This window comes from Histomonas meleagridis, assembly GCF_020186115.1.
Source record: "Histomonas meleagridis strain 2922-C6/04-10x chromosome Unknown contig_4, whole genome shotgun sequence".
Classification (NCBI taxonomy): Eukaryota; Parabasalia; order Tritrichomonadida; family Dientamoebidae; genus Histomonas; species Histomonas meleagridis.
Genome location: NW_027150883.1, coordinates 354,624 through 374,037, shown reverse-complemented (window position 1 = coordinate 374,037; position 19,414 = coordinate 354,624). Strand labels below are relative to the sequence as shown.

Here is a 19,414-nt window from a genome sequence, read left to right as displayed (position 1 = left end):
GATTCAATGTTAACCGGCAGTTTTGCACAAGGATTATTCTGGTTGTGTAAACTAATTAAAAAGTGCTTGTAGAAAACACTTGGATGCGGAAAAGGTATGAAATCCACATCTGTTTCGATAATTACCCAGATACACAGTCTAAATTCGAAGCTTTTAACCAAGAGCTTGCTAAACCTTTCTACCAATTTTCCAATCTAACAGAATCAGCATTATTGTTAACGCCAAAAGCAAAAGAAAGCGAATTCTGCAAAATGATTCTGCCTAACGGAAGTGATTATCTTTCCTACATTGATTCTATGAAAGGTCCTCTGAACAAAATTGGTGATTTGACAGCAGATTATTCATCAGATAAAGATTTATCTCACCTAAGACGAGTGCTAGGAAACCTTTTCCCTCCTTACATCATCACTATGGTTACAGATATTTTCCCTATTAATATAGGAACTATCCTTACAAGCATTCCTCAGAATTATGCAACATCTTTTCCAGCAATTGCACTTCTTTTTTATGGTCACGATAATACCAATGAAATTGTTGCATGGATTGGACAATCTTTAATTCCATCTAATTTAAATTCAATGTATTCCAACACAAGTGAAATTGTTAAACTCTGTGGCATTTTTAAAAGATGCCAAGGTATATTTAAAGACAAAAAACTATATTGGGCATTAGTTACACAATCAAATCAATTTTATTTATATCGTCATGACAATCTAAAACTTGTAGAGCAAGCACCATTTGATCATACAGAATTATCAGGCCATGATATCAAAGTTTATAAGACACCTAAAGAATCAATTAAACTTAAACCATTATCAGATCATACCACCAAAATTTGGTCCAATACAGACACACTTTTACCCAACTTATTTTGTCAAGAAGCTTCTACGTATCCACCATTACTTGTTGATGCATTTGAAAAAGCGCTTCTATCGTCCGACGGTTTTGTTCTTCTGTCACTTTTGGACTTTGATGTGATTACGATGGGCCACGGCCCGTCATTGATGCGCGATCTTTTTAATGTGTTTTCTTATCATGGGCTAGTTCATAGGCTCGTCACTCTTGTCTCCACAAATGAATTATCCACCACTAATGTTAATGAAGACACCATTTTACGCCATAACTCACATCTTACTTTTTTATTCAAAGTATATTATGACTTATTTTCTACAGATTTCCATAATAACATCTTATTACCAATTATTACCAAGATAGCAGAAGCTGGTGATTTAGGTATTCGAGAAAAAGATACGTCACGAGTACAAGATATCTTAAATCTATTAAATTGGGTTCTCGATAAGTTTTTAAGCGGATCCCAATACATTTCACCACAGTTCCATCATTTCGCATCAGTCTTACGGAATAGTGTCTTCTTAGTTCTTAAGACTCGACACGCCGTCTTTAATGCGTTATCAATGTTTATATGCTCCAGATACACCACTGCCATTTTGGCTGATCCCGCGAACTATGAAGTTGCTGGCGTCCCTAAGTCACGAAGCCGAAATACGTCGATACAATTCACGCAACTTCTGCAGCAAATGTTCAACTTGCAGCCATTGTCGGAGAGATTCGATTATCTTTCGACAGTCAACGAACAAATAATGAACAGGTATCAGGAGATATATAACTTTGTGGTGTCCATCGCAAACTACGACCAGCAAGTCGAGTACCCGAAGCCAACAGAAACAGAAAAGCAGAAGTCGCTGCTCAACTTGATCGGGTGCGTGGCGAAAAGCTCAGAAGTGTTCACAAAGAGATATAAGGAAGTATCCGAAAATAACGCGAAGCTGTCGGCCGCAGGTTTCGCGATGTCGAATATGTTCATAAAAATGTTTCAGGCATAGAATAATCGGCGATTAATAATATTATTAATAAATAAAATTTCTCTGTAAATATAACGACGAATATTTCAGAGCAACGATGCGCTTTTGAGTGGAAGTTTGATGATATTTTTATTAATTATATTTTTTTCAATCATCATCTCAAGGAGATAATATGGTTCTTGTTTCTTATTGCCAAATATATATCTTGCCAACATTGTAATGATTTTGGTTTTTTTATTGATTTCTTCTTCTTTCTCTTGAATTAATTGTAAATAATTTAGATATTTTTCATTTACACTATTTTGTGCACAAAATGCAGAAAAAACTAAAACATTTATAACAATATTAAATGAATATTGATAGTTTGTATTAAATAAATTCATTGATTGCTGGACTGTTTGAAGAATGTTTTCAGTCAAATTAAAAATTATTTTTTCTAATTCATTTAAATCGGATAAATTAAGAAATTGGCTCTTGTTGTCTTTGATTTCTACATTAAAAGAATTTGTTGCATTCCTTGGAAACATGCTTTTATTGTTTAAATGATTCGTCTTGTCACTTTTAATTCAATAAAGAGGTTATTTTCTGGGATCCCTGCAAAAGGGGATGGATGACGAAGAAATCCATGAATACATGGACATCTCAAATGGCGGCGTGACAGTTGACGACAATAAAACAGGGAATCCATTTTTATTGCAACCAACTAAAGAATTATTTTTAAATTCCAAATTTTACAATAGGAAATCACAGATAAAAAAGGATAGAATACAAAGATCAAGCCTTGTAGAGCGAAGTGTGCCAATTAAGCCAACATTTTTTTCATGTGAAACTAGGTCAACTCAAATCCGTTCATCACTCAGAAAAAATAGATCTAACTCTATAACTGTCACACCTCGAAGTATTTCATCTATTCACCCCAAAGAGCGTAAACTTACAATGAATGAATTTGTTCAAGATAAGCGTGAAATATATCAGTTACAGCTCATTATTCAAAAGAAAAAACGAGAAGCATTGACTCTTTTGCATGCACAATCTAAACAGGACAAAGCTCTCCAATCTAAAGAAGCAAAAATCAATGAATCAAATAATCAATTCAAATCCCAAACCCATAAAATAGAATCACTTGTTGCAACTGAACGAAGCACAGCCAATTCTACCACCAGATCCATCATTTCCAAACAATCAGAACTTAAAAAACTGACTTTACAATTAGAATCTCTTCGTTCTGAACATGACACAAAAACATCCACAATCGAATTATATAAGCGATATAAGTCTTTCATCCGCATTTTCTCACCTCAATGTCTTAATTCGCCCCATGAATTAGTTGATGCACTTGAGCGAATGCAAGAAGAAAATCTTCTTTTAATAAACATTTTTAACAATGCTGAAAACTCAGCATCTGTTCGTGCTCTTCCACTTATTCAAACTAATTCTTATGTTTCATCTGAACTTCAACGAGCTGAAAATCGAAAAATTGATTTTCCTGAAGAAAATAATTTCTCTAATTCCATTAAATCCGAAGAAATGGAATTAGAAATTGTAGAAAATGAACTTCATAAAATCGGTAAAATTGTTGCACAAACATATGAAAAATGTTTCGGTGATAACGCACAAAAAGAAATGAGTACACAAAGTTTACTTGAACGAATCGAAAGAAAATTGGAAGAAATGATCCAAGTGGAGAAATATATCGATCCAATTTTCGCAAAAGAAAAAAGAGATGCAAAAGCTGAAGAAAGAAAAGAGGAGAATAGAAAGAAACAAGCTGAAAAAAGACAAGAAGAACATAGAAAGAAAGTGGAACGAACAATGAAAAGAGCTGCAACTCCAATTCCCAAAAAAGAAAAAAGACCTATAGCAAAGAGAATGTTACCTATGGTGCATAGAGCTAGAGGGAAAACTGCGGAAGTCCTTGAGAAGGAAGAATTGGAAAATAAGTTCTTGTTTGATAATGATTTCGAAGTGGAATGTTTGTATAATGTAAAAAATAGAAATTGAATTTGTGAGAGTTTGTTTCGGTTTGAAAAGTGTCTGTTGTTTTCTATCGTCATAAATGCAAATTGTGGAAAAACCACAAATATCAAAAATTCCGATAAGAACTTTCTCAGGAAAAAAATATGAAATTGATGTAAATGAGGATTCTTCAATAAAAACAATAAAGGAACCACTTTCAAAATTATTATCAATATCACCAGATTTACTTTCATTTATTTATAAAAAACAAGTTCTTGATGATAACATCTTAATTTCGAGTCTTGGTATTGATGAAAATTCATTTTTAATTTGTTTTGATAATTCTATTCACAAAATTCCATCTACAAATAAGCTTACTCGAGAACTAAATAAGGAAGTTATTCCACCACAAGATATTCGTGGTAAAAACATACCATTTAATATTGATGATCTCACCAAATTTATCTCATCAATGCAATTTACAAAAGAACAAGCAATTGCAGCATTAACATATACTGGATATGATACAGAAGAAACCATATCCTTGCTTTTGTATGGAAAAGCAATTGGAATCGATGGCAAGAAACATTCAGTAATTGAAAAAACAGAGGATGTTTATTCATACGAAGATGAAAGCATTGCTGCCCGAAACAACATTAATCAAATAAACCAGAAAATCATGGATTTACCAGACGATGAGCTAAGTGCAGTTAAACGGCTCAAAAAAATGTTTCCGAATTTGGACATTTCGACAATATATCAACTGTTCATGGCCAGCGAAAAAGACGAAAAAATGGCAATGTCATTGTTAAGTGATTTTAAATAAATAATTATACATATTCTTTGCTATTAATGATTTTAACACACATTTTGGCCATGGGAAAATCGTTTTTAATTTCATATGTTTTCATTTTTTTTTTTTTTTTTATAAATTATAAAATATATTGCTCACAATGATACATCTACTATTAGTCCAATTTTTTTATATCAGATCATTCATTGCATTATATTATAGAAAACTTCATAAAATTAAAAACGAATTAATGCGCTTTTTATTCCAAATCTTATGAAAAATACCCAAAATGTGATAATTTTCATAAAAATGCATTACTATTGATTATTAAATATATATTTCATAATGAAAGTAAACCACCATTATGTTTAACTCAGATAAAAAGTTTTATCAATATATTCTCGTTATTTAAATCATTTTAAATTTAACAACATATCATTACACATCCATTAAACTTAATTTGCCATAAGGACTCAAATTCACTGTATAAATTTAAAAAAAGTTGTTCTTAAACACATCCGAGAATAGATTTTATTCATTATCATTCTGTCACATCAAGAACTATATCATTGGACGCTGCATCCTGACTGTTGCTGCCTTTTCTCAGCGATTGCGTCCTGTAATTCTCTTGACACGCAATAGTCGATAGGAGTCTTCAAAACACAAAACAAACGCCGTTTTTATCCCTTATGTTCACCAACACTTCTTCATTTTCAAGAATTGACAAACTACTTTTCAAGTCGTCATTTTGCACAGTGTAATGAAGTGGTGTCTTACCAGTTACGTCTTGATTGTTGACCTCAATTCCCGGGAAGTTTAACAAGAACATTAAAACCTCAAATTTACTTTCTATTGCTGCGATATGTAATGGTGTTTGATAAATATATAAAGAAAATTGATTATTATCTTTCGCATTAACATTAATGTTATCAAAGCCTAAAAGAAAACAAACAATTTCAGGTCGACCTCGATGTACTGCTAAATGAAGTGCTGTCGAAAATATAATAAAATTAACTCCAAAAATTTAAAAATTAACATTTTATAGCTAAAACAAATAGAGTTGATTTGATTAATATCAAAGTTTTGACATTTGGAAAGTAACAAAATAGTATCAATAGTTGCACATTGAGCAGAGATATGAAACGGAGTATTAAACATTAAAAATATACCTTAGAGATGTCTGGTTGTAATACTTTAGTTGGCATTTTTGTTAATAAAAGTTCGACAATGTCACACATGTCTTTCTCAACTGCTAAATGAAGTGGACTACGGATATACGTGTCCTTACAATTGATGATTATGTCACTCCGATTACAAAGTAAACGAACAGCTTCAAGATTTCGTGATTTACAGGCATAGTGAAGTGGTGTCTGAATTGAATGGAATAAACTGAAAAAAATTCAATGAAATTCTGAATATGCAAAAAAGACGTTATCTTGGCAGTTGACTTTGATGTTGGGGTATTCAAGAAGTGCTTTCATGACTTCGCATTTACCATATTTGGCTGCTAAATGTAGCGGGGTAAGAAGATATTCATTGGTGATATTGATATCAAGATTCGTTTCAGATTGAATAAATTTTAAGATGCGCGGATTACCTCCTTTGGCTGCATAATGTAATAGACTGTTTCGTTTCGCATATGTAGCATTTAAACGTATGGATTTGTTATTGTATAACCAAAAAAATGCTTCGAAATTTCCATTTTCAACTGCAATTTGAATAGAATTATTAAATTTAACACCAATGTTATCTAAAAAATTTGCGATTTTAACAGAACCACCAGCGATAGCAAAGTGTGATAATTGAATTCCAGCAGAATCCGTGGCTTCAATATCTGCACCTTGCCCAATTAATAGCCTCATACATTTTTCTGCTCGGCAATAAACTGCAACGTTGAGTAATGTTGGTTGGTTGTTTAATATTTTATGACCAATTTTACAATCTCTTGGAAAACGCGCGTCAACACTTAGACCATTACTTAGCTGTTGTTCTAGATAACTGACTTTATCTTCTTTGAAGCATAAGAACATTTCAAACGGAGAAAACATCCAGAAAAAGTGTTTTTCGGATACATTCAAAGTTCAAAAGTTTTGTCACAAAATGCTAAGAATTCTGAGACTTGAAAATTTTATATAAATTGAAATAATTGAGTAAAAAATAATCGTAATGTTTATAAAAAGTCGGAGATTGCGAAGTGATCAAAATTTTTGTGATGATGAGGATGCAAAAAAATAAAAATATATGATTTTAAAAAAGGAAACAGACTATTAAACTAACTTCATGCTTTATGTTCCGATACTCAACAATTATAACAAAAATATATTTAATTTACATTGGCAATTATTTATAAAAAATATGTTTCTTGCTACAGATGTGAAAGTGACAATACGCAGGGAAACGATATGATAAAATTGTAGGAATTTAAAAATCATTGCTAATGGAAACTTAATATTTGTTATACCAATTTTTTATTTTAAACTCATAAAAGCTTATGTCTTAGCGAGAAACATGAACTGCTGGCTATGAAAAAGATCAAGATTTTTTGAAAAATCTTTTTACTCAACAAATGATTAATATATTAATATGATAATAAATCTTCAATTACTATAGAATTGTTTAAAGTATTTTGAATCATAATATACGTATATGTTTTAACTATAATTATGTATATATTTTTTTTCTTTTTGCGTTTCTTGAATTAGTTCATTTCGTTATAAATTATTGACAAAGTTCGTTTGGATTCAAAAAATGAATAAATTCCACAAAGTTTTACTCCAACTTAATCAAAGCAACTATGAAGAAACCAAACAAATTCTTATGACTGATATTTCACAAGGAAACGAAGATACCTTTGAACAAATCATTTCACAATTTATATCAGGAATCAACTTTCGACCAAGTAATTTGCAATTATATGGTAAATTATGTTGTGATATTTGTAATTCAAATGAAACATTTCATAACTATTTTAATAAATCTGCATTAAGTACTTTAAATGAATCCAGACATCAATTTTTATATTTCATTCATTATTTAATGGATTCATCGATTATTTCAGATGAAGCAATTGTCCGTTCTATTGTATCATTTTATAAACAGCCCACAACATTTAATTGCTCAATGTTTGCCTTCTTTTATCAAGAATGTCTTGATCTAATTGAAGAAAACTTTTTCCAAGAAATTGAAATTTCGATTATTCACTCAGCAAATAAACAAGGTCAATCACGTCAACATCCATTGACACCATTATCCTCACGTTTATACATGGCGTTTGATGAACAATTACAAAATATTCATGAAGAAGATCCGCGCTCAATATATCAAATATTAGAAAACCCATTAATTGATATATTTATTAATGATAATGTTAATAAACTTCAAGAACAAAATATTAATCCATCGGATATATTAGAGCCATCAATATTACTTCCACATAATTCTCTTCTATATAAACCTTCGTTAATTCAAGTTGCAGCATTTTTCGGATCGATAAAATGTTTTAAATATTTACTCGAACGAAATCCGAATTTGGATTATGTCGATACACGTAAAAAAACGATTTTAGATTTTGCTATAATGAGTGGGAATATTGATATTATTAAAATATGTGAGGAAAAAGGAATGATTATTAATGAGTTATCATTAAATCAAGCGACGATTTATAGTCAATTTGATTTATTTGATTATTTTTTAACAAAAATTAAAGAAATAAATTGGGAAAAAATATTTATAACAAGTTGTAAATCAGAAGCACTTATTATAATGCAAAAAGCATTGGAACATAATATACCAATTGATATAATAAATGAGAATTTAATTGACGCTGCAAAAAATGGGAAAATAGAAACTGTAAAATTATTAAGTTCTTTATCTTATATTGATATAAATTGTACTTTGAAAGATGGAATTTGTTTTTATCTTTTGATTCTCCTTTAACTATAGCTGTACAAAATGATAAAATGAAAGTTGTTAAATATTTGTTGAGTTTAAATAACATTGATGTGAATCATCATGGAGTTTTTTCATTCTTTTCATTGATGGATTTTAATTTTCGCTTTTAATACAGCGCTTCATCTTGCAGTACAAAATGAGAATTTGGAATTGGTAAAAATTTTGATTGAGAATAAAAATGTCGATATTAATTGTGTGAATATTGAAAAAATTTTGTTATTTTCTTTTGCAACACCTTTGATTGTCTCTGTTGTTACTAATTCGAAAGAAATTTGTGATTTCTTACTGCATTTGGATGGAATTGATGTAAACAAACCAAATTGGATTTATTTATATTGTTTAATGTTAAGAGAAAATATTTGGTGTTTAATTAATTGATTGTATACGCCTTTGTTCTTTGCTGCTTTTTATGGATTTAATGATATTGTGAAAATACTTTGCGAAAACAAAAATATAAATATTTCATTCAAAAATTCAATCGGAGAAAATGCGATCCAAAAAGCAATTGAAGGAGGTCATCGTGAAATAGCGTCTTTCTTGTTCAACAAAATGAAAGAATTAGAAAACATTCAAAAAGAACAACAATAATTGTTTTTAAGTTGCTAATAATAAATACTGTTTCTTAAAAAAAATATAATCAAATTTTATTGTATTCGAATCTAATTTTAACTTTTGTGTTTACGTTTTAAGCAAATTTTCTTTTTTTCTCTTTCTGGACATATAAAATTATATAAAATGATTAATATTAATACTTAACTTGTTATAACATTTCAAATCAAAAACATGATTATTTAAATAAAAAAATTTTTGATACAAAACAAAGTGATTACATACAAACATTTTACTCACAGAACATTTTGTACAATATTTGTCACAAATCCGAATTCGCTTGAATTCGGTTCATCTATTAATAGAAACTCCTTTGGCCCTTGTTCCTTCTTTGTTTCTGTCACAGTGACTTCTTCCAGTTCTATTCCATCCTCATAAGATTTCCTGAACAAGAATTTGTACATGTCAATTAGCTGCACTATAACTACAGTTATTTCGAATATTAAATTACTTACATAACTTTTATTCGCAATCAAAAACGCAACTAAAACAAAAACAGAAGATAACACAACAGAATAAATATGTAATCGAAAGAAGTTCGTAACTAATTCGATCTTTTTCATTAACGTGTTACTTCGTAATGGCGAATATTGCGTGTAAATCATTTCAAGAGAAGTTTGGAATGAAAATGAAATACTTACACAATAATAAAATAACTCAGACGCCATTATGGTTAACAACAAAACTCTCAGCTCAAGAATAGTATTCAAAAGCATCGAAAACACAAAAAATGAAAAAACAAGTAAAATCATAGGAAGATGTGATTTGATGTCAACATGATCAAAAAAAATTGACCAGCCAATACTGGTAAAATAATTAATGTAGACAATAAAGCAGTGCGTAATTAGAAAAAGAAAAATGTCTATGATGAAACTAAATATATTGTCATCATCATTAATTGATTTATGAAGCCAAAGTTTTGACGAGGAAAATAACGAAATGCTCTTAAGGGCGCAGGATAACATAAAACAAAAATGTGATGATGTGCGTAACCGTGGAAATAGAAATGCATTTAAAACCCACACTAGTGTGAAAAAACAATAAATTATGGTAAAAACAAAATAAAGATACGGATAATTCTGTTGACGATAATCGAGTAAATTTTGTGGATTATAATATTGAGAAATAATAGTAAGATTTTGTTTTCGGCAATTTCCAATTATAGGTATGTAGACACCTTTTTTATTAATTTTGAGAGTTATTGTATAATTATCTTTGGATTTTGGTGAATACGTGCTAAAAAATAATCCCATGGTACCACAAAGTTTATTAATTTTTGACTTATTTGGGAAAAAGAAATTGAATCTTTGTTTCGTTGGGAAAAAAAGATAAACACCAGAATAATTTGATGCTAAAAATGAAATATTAAAAACACCATCATTAAAATATCCATATTCAGGAAGGAGTTGAACAGTTGTTCGCTGATTGATGGATGTTTTGTAAAGATATGCAATTTGAAAAATATAAAGCATCTGCTGATGTTTTGATAAAAAACGTTAAAATATTAATATAATTCTCAAAAGATATATTATATAACATTCCATTTTCATAGAAATCGGAAGGGACTCTAGCTCACCTGGGAGAGCACACGACTGAAGATCGTGAGGTACGTGGTTCGAGTCCGCGGAGTCCCATTTTTTTAATTGATTTTTTATCTTTCTACAAAAAGTTTAATTAAACAGTAAATGTACATTTATTTAAGAATTTATTTCTATATAATTAATTAATTTAGTTTTCTATATTTAAATTTCTGTAAGTTCATCTCTATTATCTTCTTCTTGAATTTGTTCTATTTGTTGTGGATTTACTTCTGTTGAATTTATATTAAATGTCAACGAATCTTCTTCACTTATATTTACTTGATGCGAAAGTATAATGAAATCTTTAATCACTTGCCTTAACTTTCCGCAGTTTTGCATACTGTTCATTATTTCACCCGAAACGAATTGTATTTCTTCACTATTTCGATTTGGAAAAGTTTCCGTTAATTTTTGGCATATGAAATCATAAATTTGTTGTAATTCCAAAAATGTAATTTTTCCAGTTGCAGCAATCTGTAATAAGTAATGAAGCGATTGAGTCACTTGAGAAAAAAGAAAAGAATGTAAACCGTCAAATAACACATCGAAAAATTGTGAAAGTAGCTCGAAATAAAATGCAGAATAGAACGAATTCAGCACATTAATATCATTATTTGAATCTAAATGATAAAGAACAGTTGATATGCAATTCATTGCTAATTCTGAAATATTTGATTGTGGATGCATTATACCAAAATATGTATAATGGAACATTTCTGTGAAGATTTCTTGTGGGATTTGATGAAAATAATCAAATGCAGAACGAATGAATTGAAAAAAAGGTAAACGTATTTCGGGGTACTCCGTAAACGTTCCCGAAATGTATTGAAAAGTTGGCGCCAAAAGGTTACTGAATAAATGTGGGATCAAATCGGCATAACCATTTTTGATTAAAATTGAAAAGAAATCAAATGCTTCATAAGAATGATTTTTCCCGAAATCATTATAAATTTCATTAATTAATTGCATTACGCAAGCGGAATGAGGGAACTTAGTTAAAAATGCTTGAAATAGTTCATATATTTGATGTTTATCTTCTTCTTTTATTACAGTTTGGAAATTTAATATAACACCTTGAAGTATTTGTTCAATAGTTTGTTGGAAAGAAGGTTCGACAATTGGAATTAATTCTGTTATAATATCTGTTGAATTAGCATAATTTAATAAGACGACAGTCATTTTTTGTTTTTCTGCTTCATCTTCACAATAATTTACGAAATAAGTTAAACTTTCAAAGAATGAATGATGAAGATATATTGGAATTTTTTGAAGAATCATTGCAATTTGTTCAAATATATTTCTCGAATAACCTTTTTCAGTGATAATTTTTCCACAATTTTTAGCCAAGTTGATAAAAGTTTTAACAGCTACAAATTGAGCGAATTGATTTCCACTCATAAAATATTCATAATGCTTTGATAAAGACAAACCCAAAATCGGCAAATTACAAGATAAAAATCGTGGATATAATGAAGCTATATACATAAAAGCAGATGTAACTTGTGACAAAAGTTCATTACCGTTTTGCATAAAGCGTAATAATGATTGAATAATTATAGTCATAAATGATATTTCTTCATTTTCATCACAAACACCTGAAATCGCACCAATAGCATATATAAATGGAAGCATTGATTCGTCATAATTCGGTAAATTAATTTTATCCACAATTACATGAAGAATCTCATCACGATGCATACCAAATAATAACATTAATGTCTCTCGCATCTTATCAAATAGTTCTTTATCTCCATTATATTCTGGTGGCTTCGGCATACGACTACATAATGTTAATTGTAATGGAAATAAATAACAATTCGAAAATGGAAGAATTTGTGCATCGAAAATAAATATCTTCGCAAGTGAATGCCACATATCAATGATTTGTACAAAAAGTTCATCATCAACAATTTTGGAATATTCTATCATCCATTGAATGACAATATCATTCGGTAATAATGAGCCGCGATCCATTGATATGAATTTGATTAAAATAATAACAAGTGATGGAATTAACTCAGGATTTTGTAGCATTTCGGAATCATTAGAAAGAACACAAATAAATTTATGGAAAAGAGATACAAAAAGTGGATTTGCGGTGGCTGTTTCTCGTGAAACAACTGATGATAAACATTTTAGAACTGGAATTCGAAATGATGGTAATGGCATTAAATTCTCAAAGAAAAAATCAAAGATTTTGTCCTCTTCAACAAAGTTTAAATCAATCCAACTAAGATATTCAGCTAATGTTGTTAAGGATTCGATTTTGATTTGATCAATTTGTGTTTGTAAAAAAACAAATTTAAGAAAACCATATATTAATTGGAAATCATTACGTAAAGCTGTTGTAAGTTCTTTCTTTTTAGTAGTAGAGATATTAGTTGAATTACGAATTTGTTCAGATAAAGAACAGAAAAGATAAATATTATTTAACATTATGCTTGGATTATTACTTGAATTATTTATCATGTCTAAAATAAAAGAAGGCCAATTATTCGGCCATTCTTCGAAAATGATTTGAATCAAAACATTATCTAATTGACGTAAAATTGGTAGAGTAACATCTTTGGTAGGCCAATCACATATGAAACCAAAGTAAATACTCCTTAATTGAGCTTTCTGTTGTTCTGAGAAAATATTCCATTGTGAATTTATTTTTGATGCAATGACAGATAAACAAAGATATTTCGCTTCATTTGAAGTTGAATTCATTAATAAAGTATGAAAAATATACAATGAGTATGGATGATCACCTAATGAACCAATTATTGCGCGAGCTTTTTCACCATCTTCATTACTTTGATAAAAGGCTTGAGCGATTTGTTCGAAATCATTTGGGCTAATTGGGATTCCAGAGTCCATTTCTTAAACCCTTTATGCAGAGCGCACGTTATGATTAGCCAAGACAGTTGAAATGATTCAAAATCATCAGAAAATTGAGTATCGGTCATTCAAAACGAAACCTTTTGTTAACAGCCTCATTAAAATTGTTATAAAGTGTATTCATAGATTATTTACTGATTGATAAATCAAAAATATCTGTATATACATAAATAAATCCAAAGCAAAATAGAAGAAACCTTTCTATTTCTTTTTCTCTTTTTCTTTTTTCTCCTTCGCCATAGACAATTTCATTAAATCAATTGAATCTGTTGGCTCAGGTAAATATTCCAATAGTTTTTGTATCTTAGGGACTTCCATAAAGTTATATCCGATCCTTTGGAAGTCTTGAATCGTCTTTACTAACTTATAACACTCTTGGCACTTTCTGAAGTTTATCAAACCGTTCACTTTATTTGGAAATGTTTCTTGAACATAAATTAAATCCTTTTGATAACATCCGATAAATGGGATACATGGTTCTTTAGCTGTAGTTATTATTGATCTATAGTTCTGAAAATCATTAGATATGTTACAAATATTAAGCATCTTTTCATATTCTTTCTTACGTTTGCTATTTGTCTTCATTGCATATTTCATTGTGTTGCTCATGCGACTCACTGAACGATGTGTAAGACCTAATATTACGGAAAATACGCCATGAAAATTATTTAGATCTAAAAATTGTTTGGCAACATCAATCCAGTTTTTGAATACTTTACCGCGGACTTTGGCGGTTTCGCCTGTAATGATGGATAAGGAAACATAACTCGAAAACATAGTAAAATGTTCAACAAGATGATCAATGTTGACGGACGCACGACTTTTTTTGTCGCCCCATATATCATCTAATAATTCATTTGGTTCGATTTGTTTGAAAATTGAATAATGAAGTAAAGTAACTTGACGAGCAAGCTCAAGCGGATGAACATTTTGTAACGTCCATTCATCTTCGGGTAAATTCATATTGATTATTGGTTCTGGACATTCTGGAAGTTGGATTTTCTCTTCGTGCTTTATGTTGCCCTTTATCTTTTGGATAATCGCTGTGACTTGACTTGAGTGGTTAATATTTTTTTCTTCATCATTGAGAAAAGTGCTGAACATTTCGAGAGATTCGATCATGTTTTCATCGAATTGGAATGATGTTATCGAAGTCCATATGTCAAGAATGTGAATAACACGATCTCTGAGCTTGAGATTATCTTCATTATTGTTCACTTTATAAGCAAAATATCGTGTTATCAGAAATGCCAATATTAATCTGGGTGTTGAAAAAGACATAAAAGTTTGTAAAAATTGATTATGAAACAAAATAGGTGAATCTGCAGACGTTAAATATAATAACAATTGCGAAAAAGATCCTGCAACTGCGGATTTGTTAGTTTCATCAAGGATAAAATTTTCACTGGGGAAAACTTCTTGATTAAGATTTGTTGCAATATCTTTCTGTTCTTTGTCCAGAGCAAGTGTTCTGTATATAAAAGTTAATATAGATTCATAGTCTGATTTGGATTCAAACATTGTTTGATGCATTGGTTTCAAACTCATAAATAGTCCAGATTTTGTTCTTATTTTATATTTTCTTGTCGGTTGATGCGACTCAGTTTTATATATATCATTTTTAATTTCTATTACTTCTCCTCCTTTTTTGGGTAAGGATGTAAGCGAGTGCACCGACATTTGTTTTGCTTAACCGGTCAATTTGAATAATTATTTAATTATTTGAGAGAACGAAATTTCTCCTTTGAAAATTTGAATTTCGGTTTCGGCGGGTCAGATCGTAAAGATATTTTTTTTTTCTATGCTATTACATGTTAATTAGCAAATGTTCATGTGCTCATATCATAGGTTATCTTATTTTTGCTTCTTTATATATATATATATATATATATATCTTGTTAAGATATTTAAATTTTGTCAAATAATTATTCTGAACTTTATTTTAATTTTCTATGCCTGAACGTTATAGTTTTATATCAAAAGTAACTATTATCGTTCTGCACCACAAATAATAATATAATTAATTATATATTTTTTCTTTTTCTTTAATGGATGGTAGCTATGGATATTATTAAATCATACATATAATTATATAAGATCAATGTGAATCTCACTATTATAATCTAATATTTTTATTTTCAAATTGTAATTAATATGGCTTTATTCTAGGAATATTAGATGAATGTTATTAGCTCAATCATTTTAATGAGTAAGCAATACTGTTTTAAAAACCATCTTTATTATAACCTGGAATATATGTTTGAAAAATTTTGATATGCATATTTTTAATGGATAAAATAATATTTTCGTGCTAATATCAAATGTTCGAAAATTAGATGAGCTGTCGTTTGAAAAAAAAATCTAAGAATAATTTGATTGTCAAAAAGAATCATTGAGAAAATTTAGCGAAGAAGATTTATGCCATCAGAATTAGCATACAAATCATCAAATAATATCGTTATTAAAGTCATTCAAACAAAAATGGGAACCTACTTCTGCATCTTTTTGTTAGTGAATTATAATTTATTATGTTCAATTTTTATTTGAGTAGGAATTCAATCGAATAAATTTTCGGAATTCAATTTTGAAAAAAATCAATGTTCGGCAGGTGGGATTCTGTGTATACGATACAAAGCTTTCTGTATACGAACAATTATTCGTATTGAAATTGATTCAATCAATTGAATATTCTAGAAATAACTAACAAATAGTTTTTATGAGTGAAAGTTCGCATGATTCCATCATATTTGCATAATATCAAACGATTTGCTGAATAACATATAAAAAATTATTCATATCAAAGGTCCGTATATCAAATCAAATTATCTGTTCACTTATTTTTTTTCAATTTTATCTTTTCATTTTGAAATATAACAAACATGAATCTGTTGATGTCATAGAAGTAATATCACTATTGCTGTATGATTTTCAGAGGCTTGTGTAAGTAGGGGAAATATATCTTAACTATAGGGTGTTCAAAAGTCCTGACCCCCTCCTATCTTGACTTTCAGTAAATCAGAAAAGAATTATGGAAATATTTTTTTTTTAAATAAATGTACTCATAAACTATGTTAATGTTTATTGATTTTGTTCTGGTGATGAGAAAAATTTGATTTAATTTTTTATGACTTGAAAGAATGCATTAAAAATGTTAATAAACACGCACATAGCAAAATGAAATGATGTAAAATTTATCAAATCAATTCTTTATTCATTACGTCAGTTGATGACATTTTACATTCATTATTTATCTTTTTTCTTTTTTATAAGGATTATAATTACCACAACGACAGCAACTAAAGCAATGCGAAATGTTGTTAAACCTTTTTTATGTTTATCTTCAATTATTGTAACTTTATCTTTAAAGATAACACTTTCGTCAATTTTATAATTTGAATTTACTGTTCCATTAAAATTAATAATAATTTGAACATTATTTGGTAAACTTAATGGATAATTTTCACCATTTAATATATTAATTAAAGCATTATTATATACAATTACAATAAATTCAAATTTTCAACTAAATTAATTTTCTTTATTTCATCATTCAAATTAACAAAAGTTTTAAAGTTTTAATTGTAATTTCAGAATTATTTATTTTAATTTATTATTTGAATCAAATGATTCTTTAAATTATTGATTGACAAAACAAAATTTTATCATCTTCAAAAGCAATGGTTTTAAGTTCTAAATATTCGAAATGAATTACGTTACTTGAAACTTGTTTCAGTGAATTTAATTCTTAAGTTATTAATTGATAAATAATAATAATTATAAGCACTCGCAGCAGAAATACAATTTGTAAAAGTAATCAAATGTTTTATATTATTTTTAAGTAATTCAAAAGGTATTTTTTTCTTTATTTAAAAGCCTTGAATCGATATCTTTGTCAATATAAATCACTCGATCATAACAATGATAAAAAATTCCATATGACGCAGAAATTGTTGAATATGTATTTTGTAATTTGCAAATCTCTTTGTTACTGCATTTATTGTTATTACAGAAACATAATGGATCATTTTCATTAGGCTTATTTAATACAGCTGCAAAAAATGTGAAGAATAAGGACAATTATTTGTGATAAAGAAATAGTTTTCTTGTGACTTAATTGTCCTGTAAATCCATTTTTACATATTAATTTTCCATTTTTACATATTAGTTTTCCGTTATTACATCCATTCGAATTTTTTGTTGATATATGTTCATTCGTGTTTTGCATTTCAATATATTTGGGATTTGAATTTTTATCAGTATGTTCAAATAGTTCAATTGTTGCTATAGTATATGAAATTGTTGAAGTGATTTCAATATTTGATATTACATGAATTTCATATTCACCAATTTCTAATTCTTTTATTGGAATTATAATCTTTTCATTTAAATTATAATGTTCTGTATCATTAATACGATTATTTCCAACATAAATTTTTTTGGTTTGTGAAATAACTATTAAATCTAAATCAAAATAATTTGATATTAATGATTCAATATTTAAATGTATATCATGTGAACAGATAAAACAATTTTAAAATTGTTGACATCTTAATAATATTCGAAAATCTTAAACCAAAATTGTCATCTTCAAATGGTAATACAGTTGATATATCTATTAATCCATTACCCATAAAATTCCATCAGATATGGAAGCAGAAGCATTTAAAAGTGATTTTATTAATAATTTTTTTTTATGGAATGAATTCCAAATTTAATACTTGAAAAACTGATTTGTACTCTTCTTCTGTTAACATATTCTTATCATACAAATCCATTAATGTTCCAAGATCGTTTAAAACTGTTTTCAGTTGTCCACCAAACAGAAAAGAAAACAACGAATTTTGCGTTGTTATATTTTCAAATTCATTCTTATTAAATTCCACAATTGCTAATGAAAAAGATATTACTGCTCTATTCCCAAACAACACATAACGATCAAAAATCTTTGATTTGATTTCAAGTGGGAAATCTTTTTCCAAAAAAATTACAAGTGCTGTTGTGTAATCATATGCTTGCAGAGTCTTGGCCATATCGAAGTCAACAAGCTTTTGATGTACAGTTGGGAACTTTATCTTGAGAAGTTCAGTCCAAACTAATGAAACTATTTGATAATTATTGTTCATATTTTTGTATAAATTTCGGAGATTATGATGCTGGCCATGCATGATTGAAACAAAACATCTGAAAGCTGTTTCTTCTTCCATGTATTTCAATAGAAATCCACAAATAAATGACATCCCACTCATGTAACCTATTTCTGGATCATAATTATGGTAGGCTCGTAAAACACGGTAAAGGGAGTTGCTTATTTCTTCTTGTGGTGATTGAAAGAAAATTGTCCGAGGAATATCAGCAAGTATTACTTTGTTTGCAGCAGGTTCACACATATCATAATAATGGCTAACACTTTCGAGTTTACCAATTTGTTTCAAATCTGGTTCAAGAAGAAGTTTCCATACAAGTGAACGTAATGAATCTGGAATTCCACCAAGAATTTTGGATTCAAGCGTCTTGCGCTGTTCTGGGCATTGTATTATTTGGATCCATTCTGTTTCTTCCTTCGAAGGGTCTTTCATGCAACTAAAAAATGAAGTAATAAATTTTGAAATTTTTCTCTGAAAATTCAATGCATATAGCAGTTAATCCAAATGCAGTTAACCGTTCGATTGAAACCTCGAAATAAATTCGAATTCATATTAAACATTGCAAGAAAATGTTCCTTTATCTAAAAAGAAAAACAAGTAAATCATAGTACATTAATTAATAAAAAAATTAATCTAATTTTTATATTAAACATTAAATGTAGGTTTATATCCAAA

General features: G+C 28.9%; 4 protein-coding genes across 4 annotated transcripts; 2 read left to right on the top strand and 2 right to left on the bottom strand.

Moving 5' to 3' along the window:
- Positions 1–251: 251 nt before the first annotated feature.
- Positions 252–1,844, top strand: GO595_005881 (GTPase-activator protein; the record flags this gene model as incomplete). The annotated part of the gene is made up of 1 exon (XM_067919171.1): positions 252–1,844. One exon carries the CDS (start codon positions 252–254, stop codon positions 1,842–1,844), a length of 1,593 nt encoding a protein of 530 aa, XP_067773917.1.
- Positions 1,845–2,429: 585 nt separating this feature from the next.
- Positions 2,430–3,824, top strand: GO595_005880 (cilia- and flagella-associated protein; the record flags this gene model as incomplete). The annotated part of the gene is made up of 1 exon (XM_067919170.1): positions 2,430–3,824. One exon carries the CDS (start codon positions 2,430–2,432, stop codon positions 3,822–3,824), a length of 1,395 nt encoding a protein of 464 aa, XP_067773916.1.
- A 2,148-nt stretch (positions 3,825–5,972) lies between these two features.
- On the bottom strand, positions 5,973–6,620 carry GO595_005879 (ankyrin repeat protein; the record flags this gene model as incomplete). Its single annotated transcript, XM_067919169.1, has 1 exon — positions 5,973–6,620. The coding sequence occupies one exon, from the start codon at positions 6,618–6,620 to the stop codon at positions 5,973–5,975; it is 648 nt and encodes a 215-aa protein (XP_067773915.1).
- Positions 6,621–13,796: 7,176 nt separating this feature from the next.
- GO595_005878 (RasGEF domain containing protein) lies at positions 13,797–14,876 on the bottom strand (the record flags this gene model as incomplete). Its single annotated transcript, XM_067919168.1, has 1 exon — positions 13,797–14,876. One exon carries the CDS (start codon positions 14,874–14,876, stop codon positions 13,797–13,799), a length of 1,080 nt encoding a protein of 359 aa, XP_067773914.1.
- Positions 14,877–19,414: the final 4,538 nt, after the last annotated feature.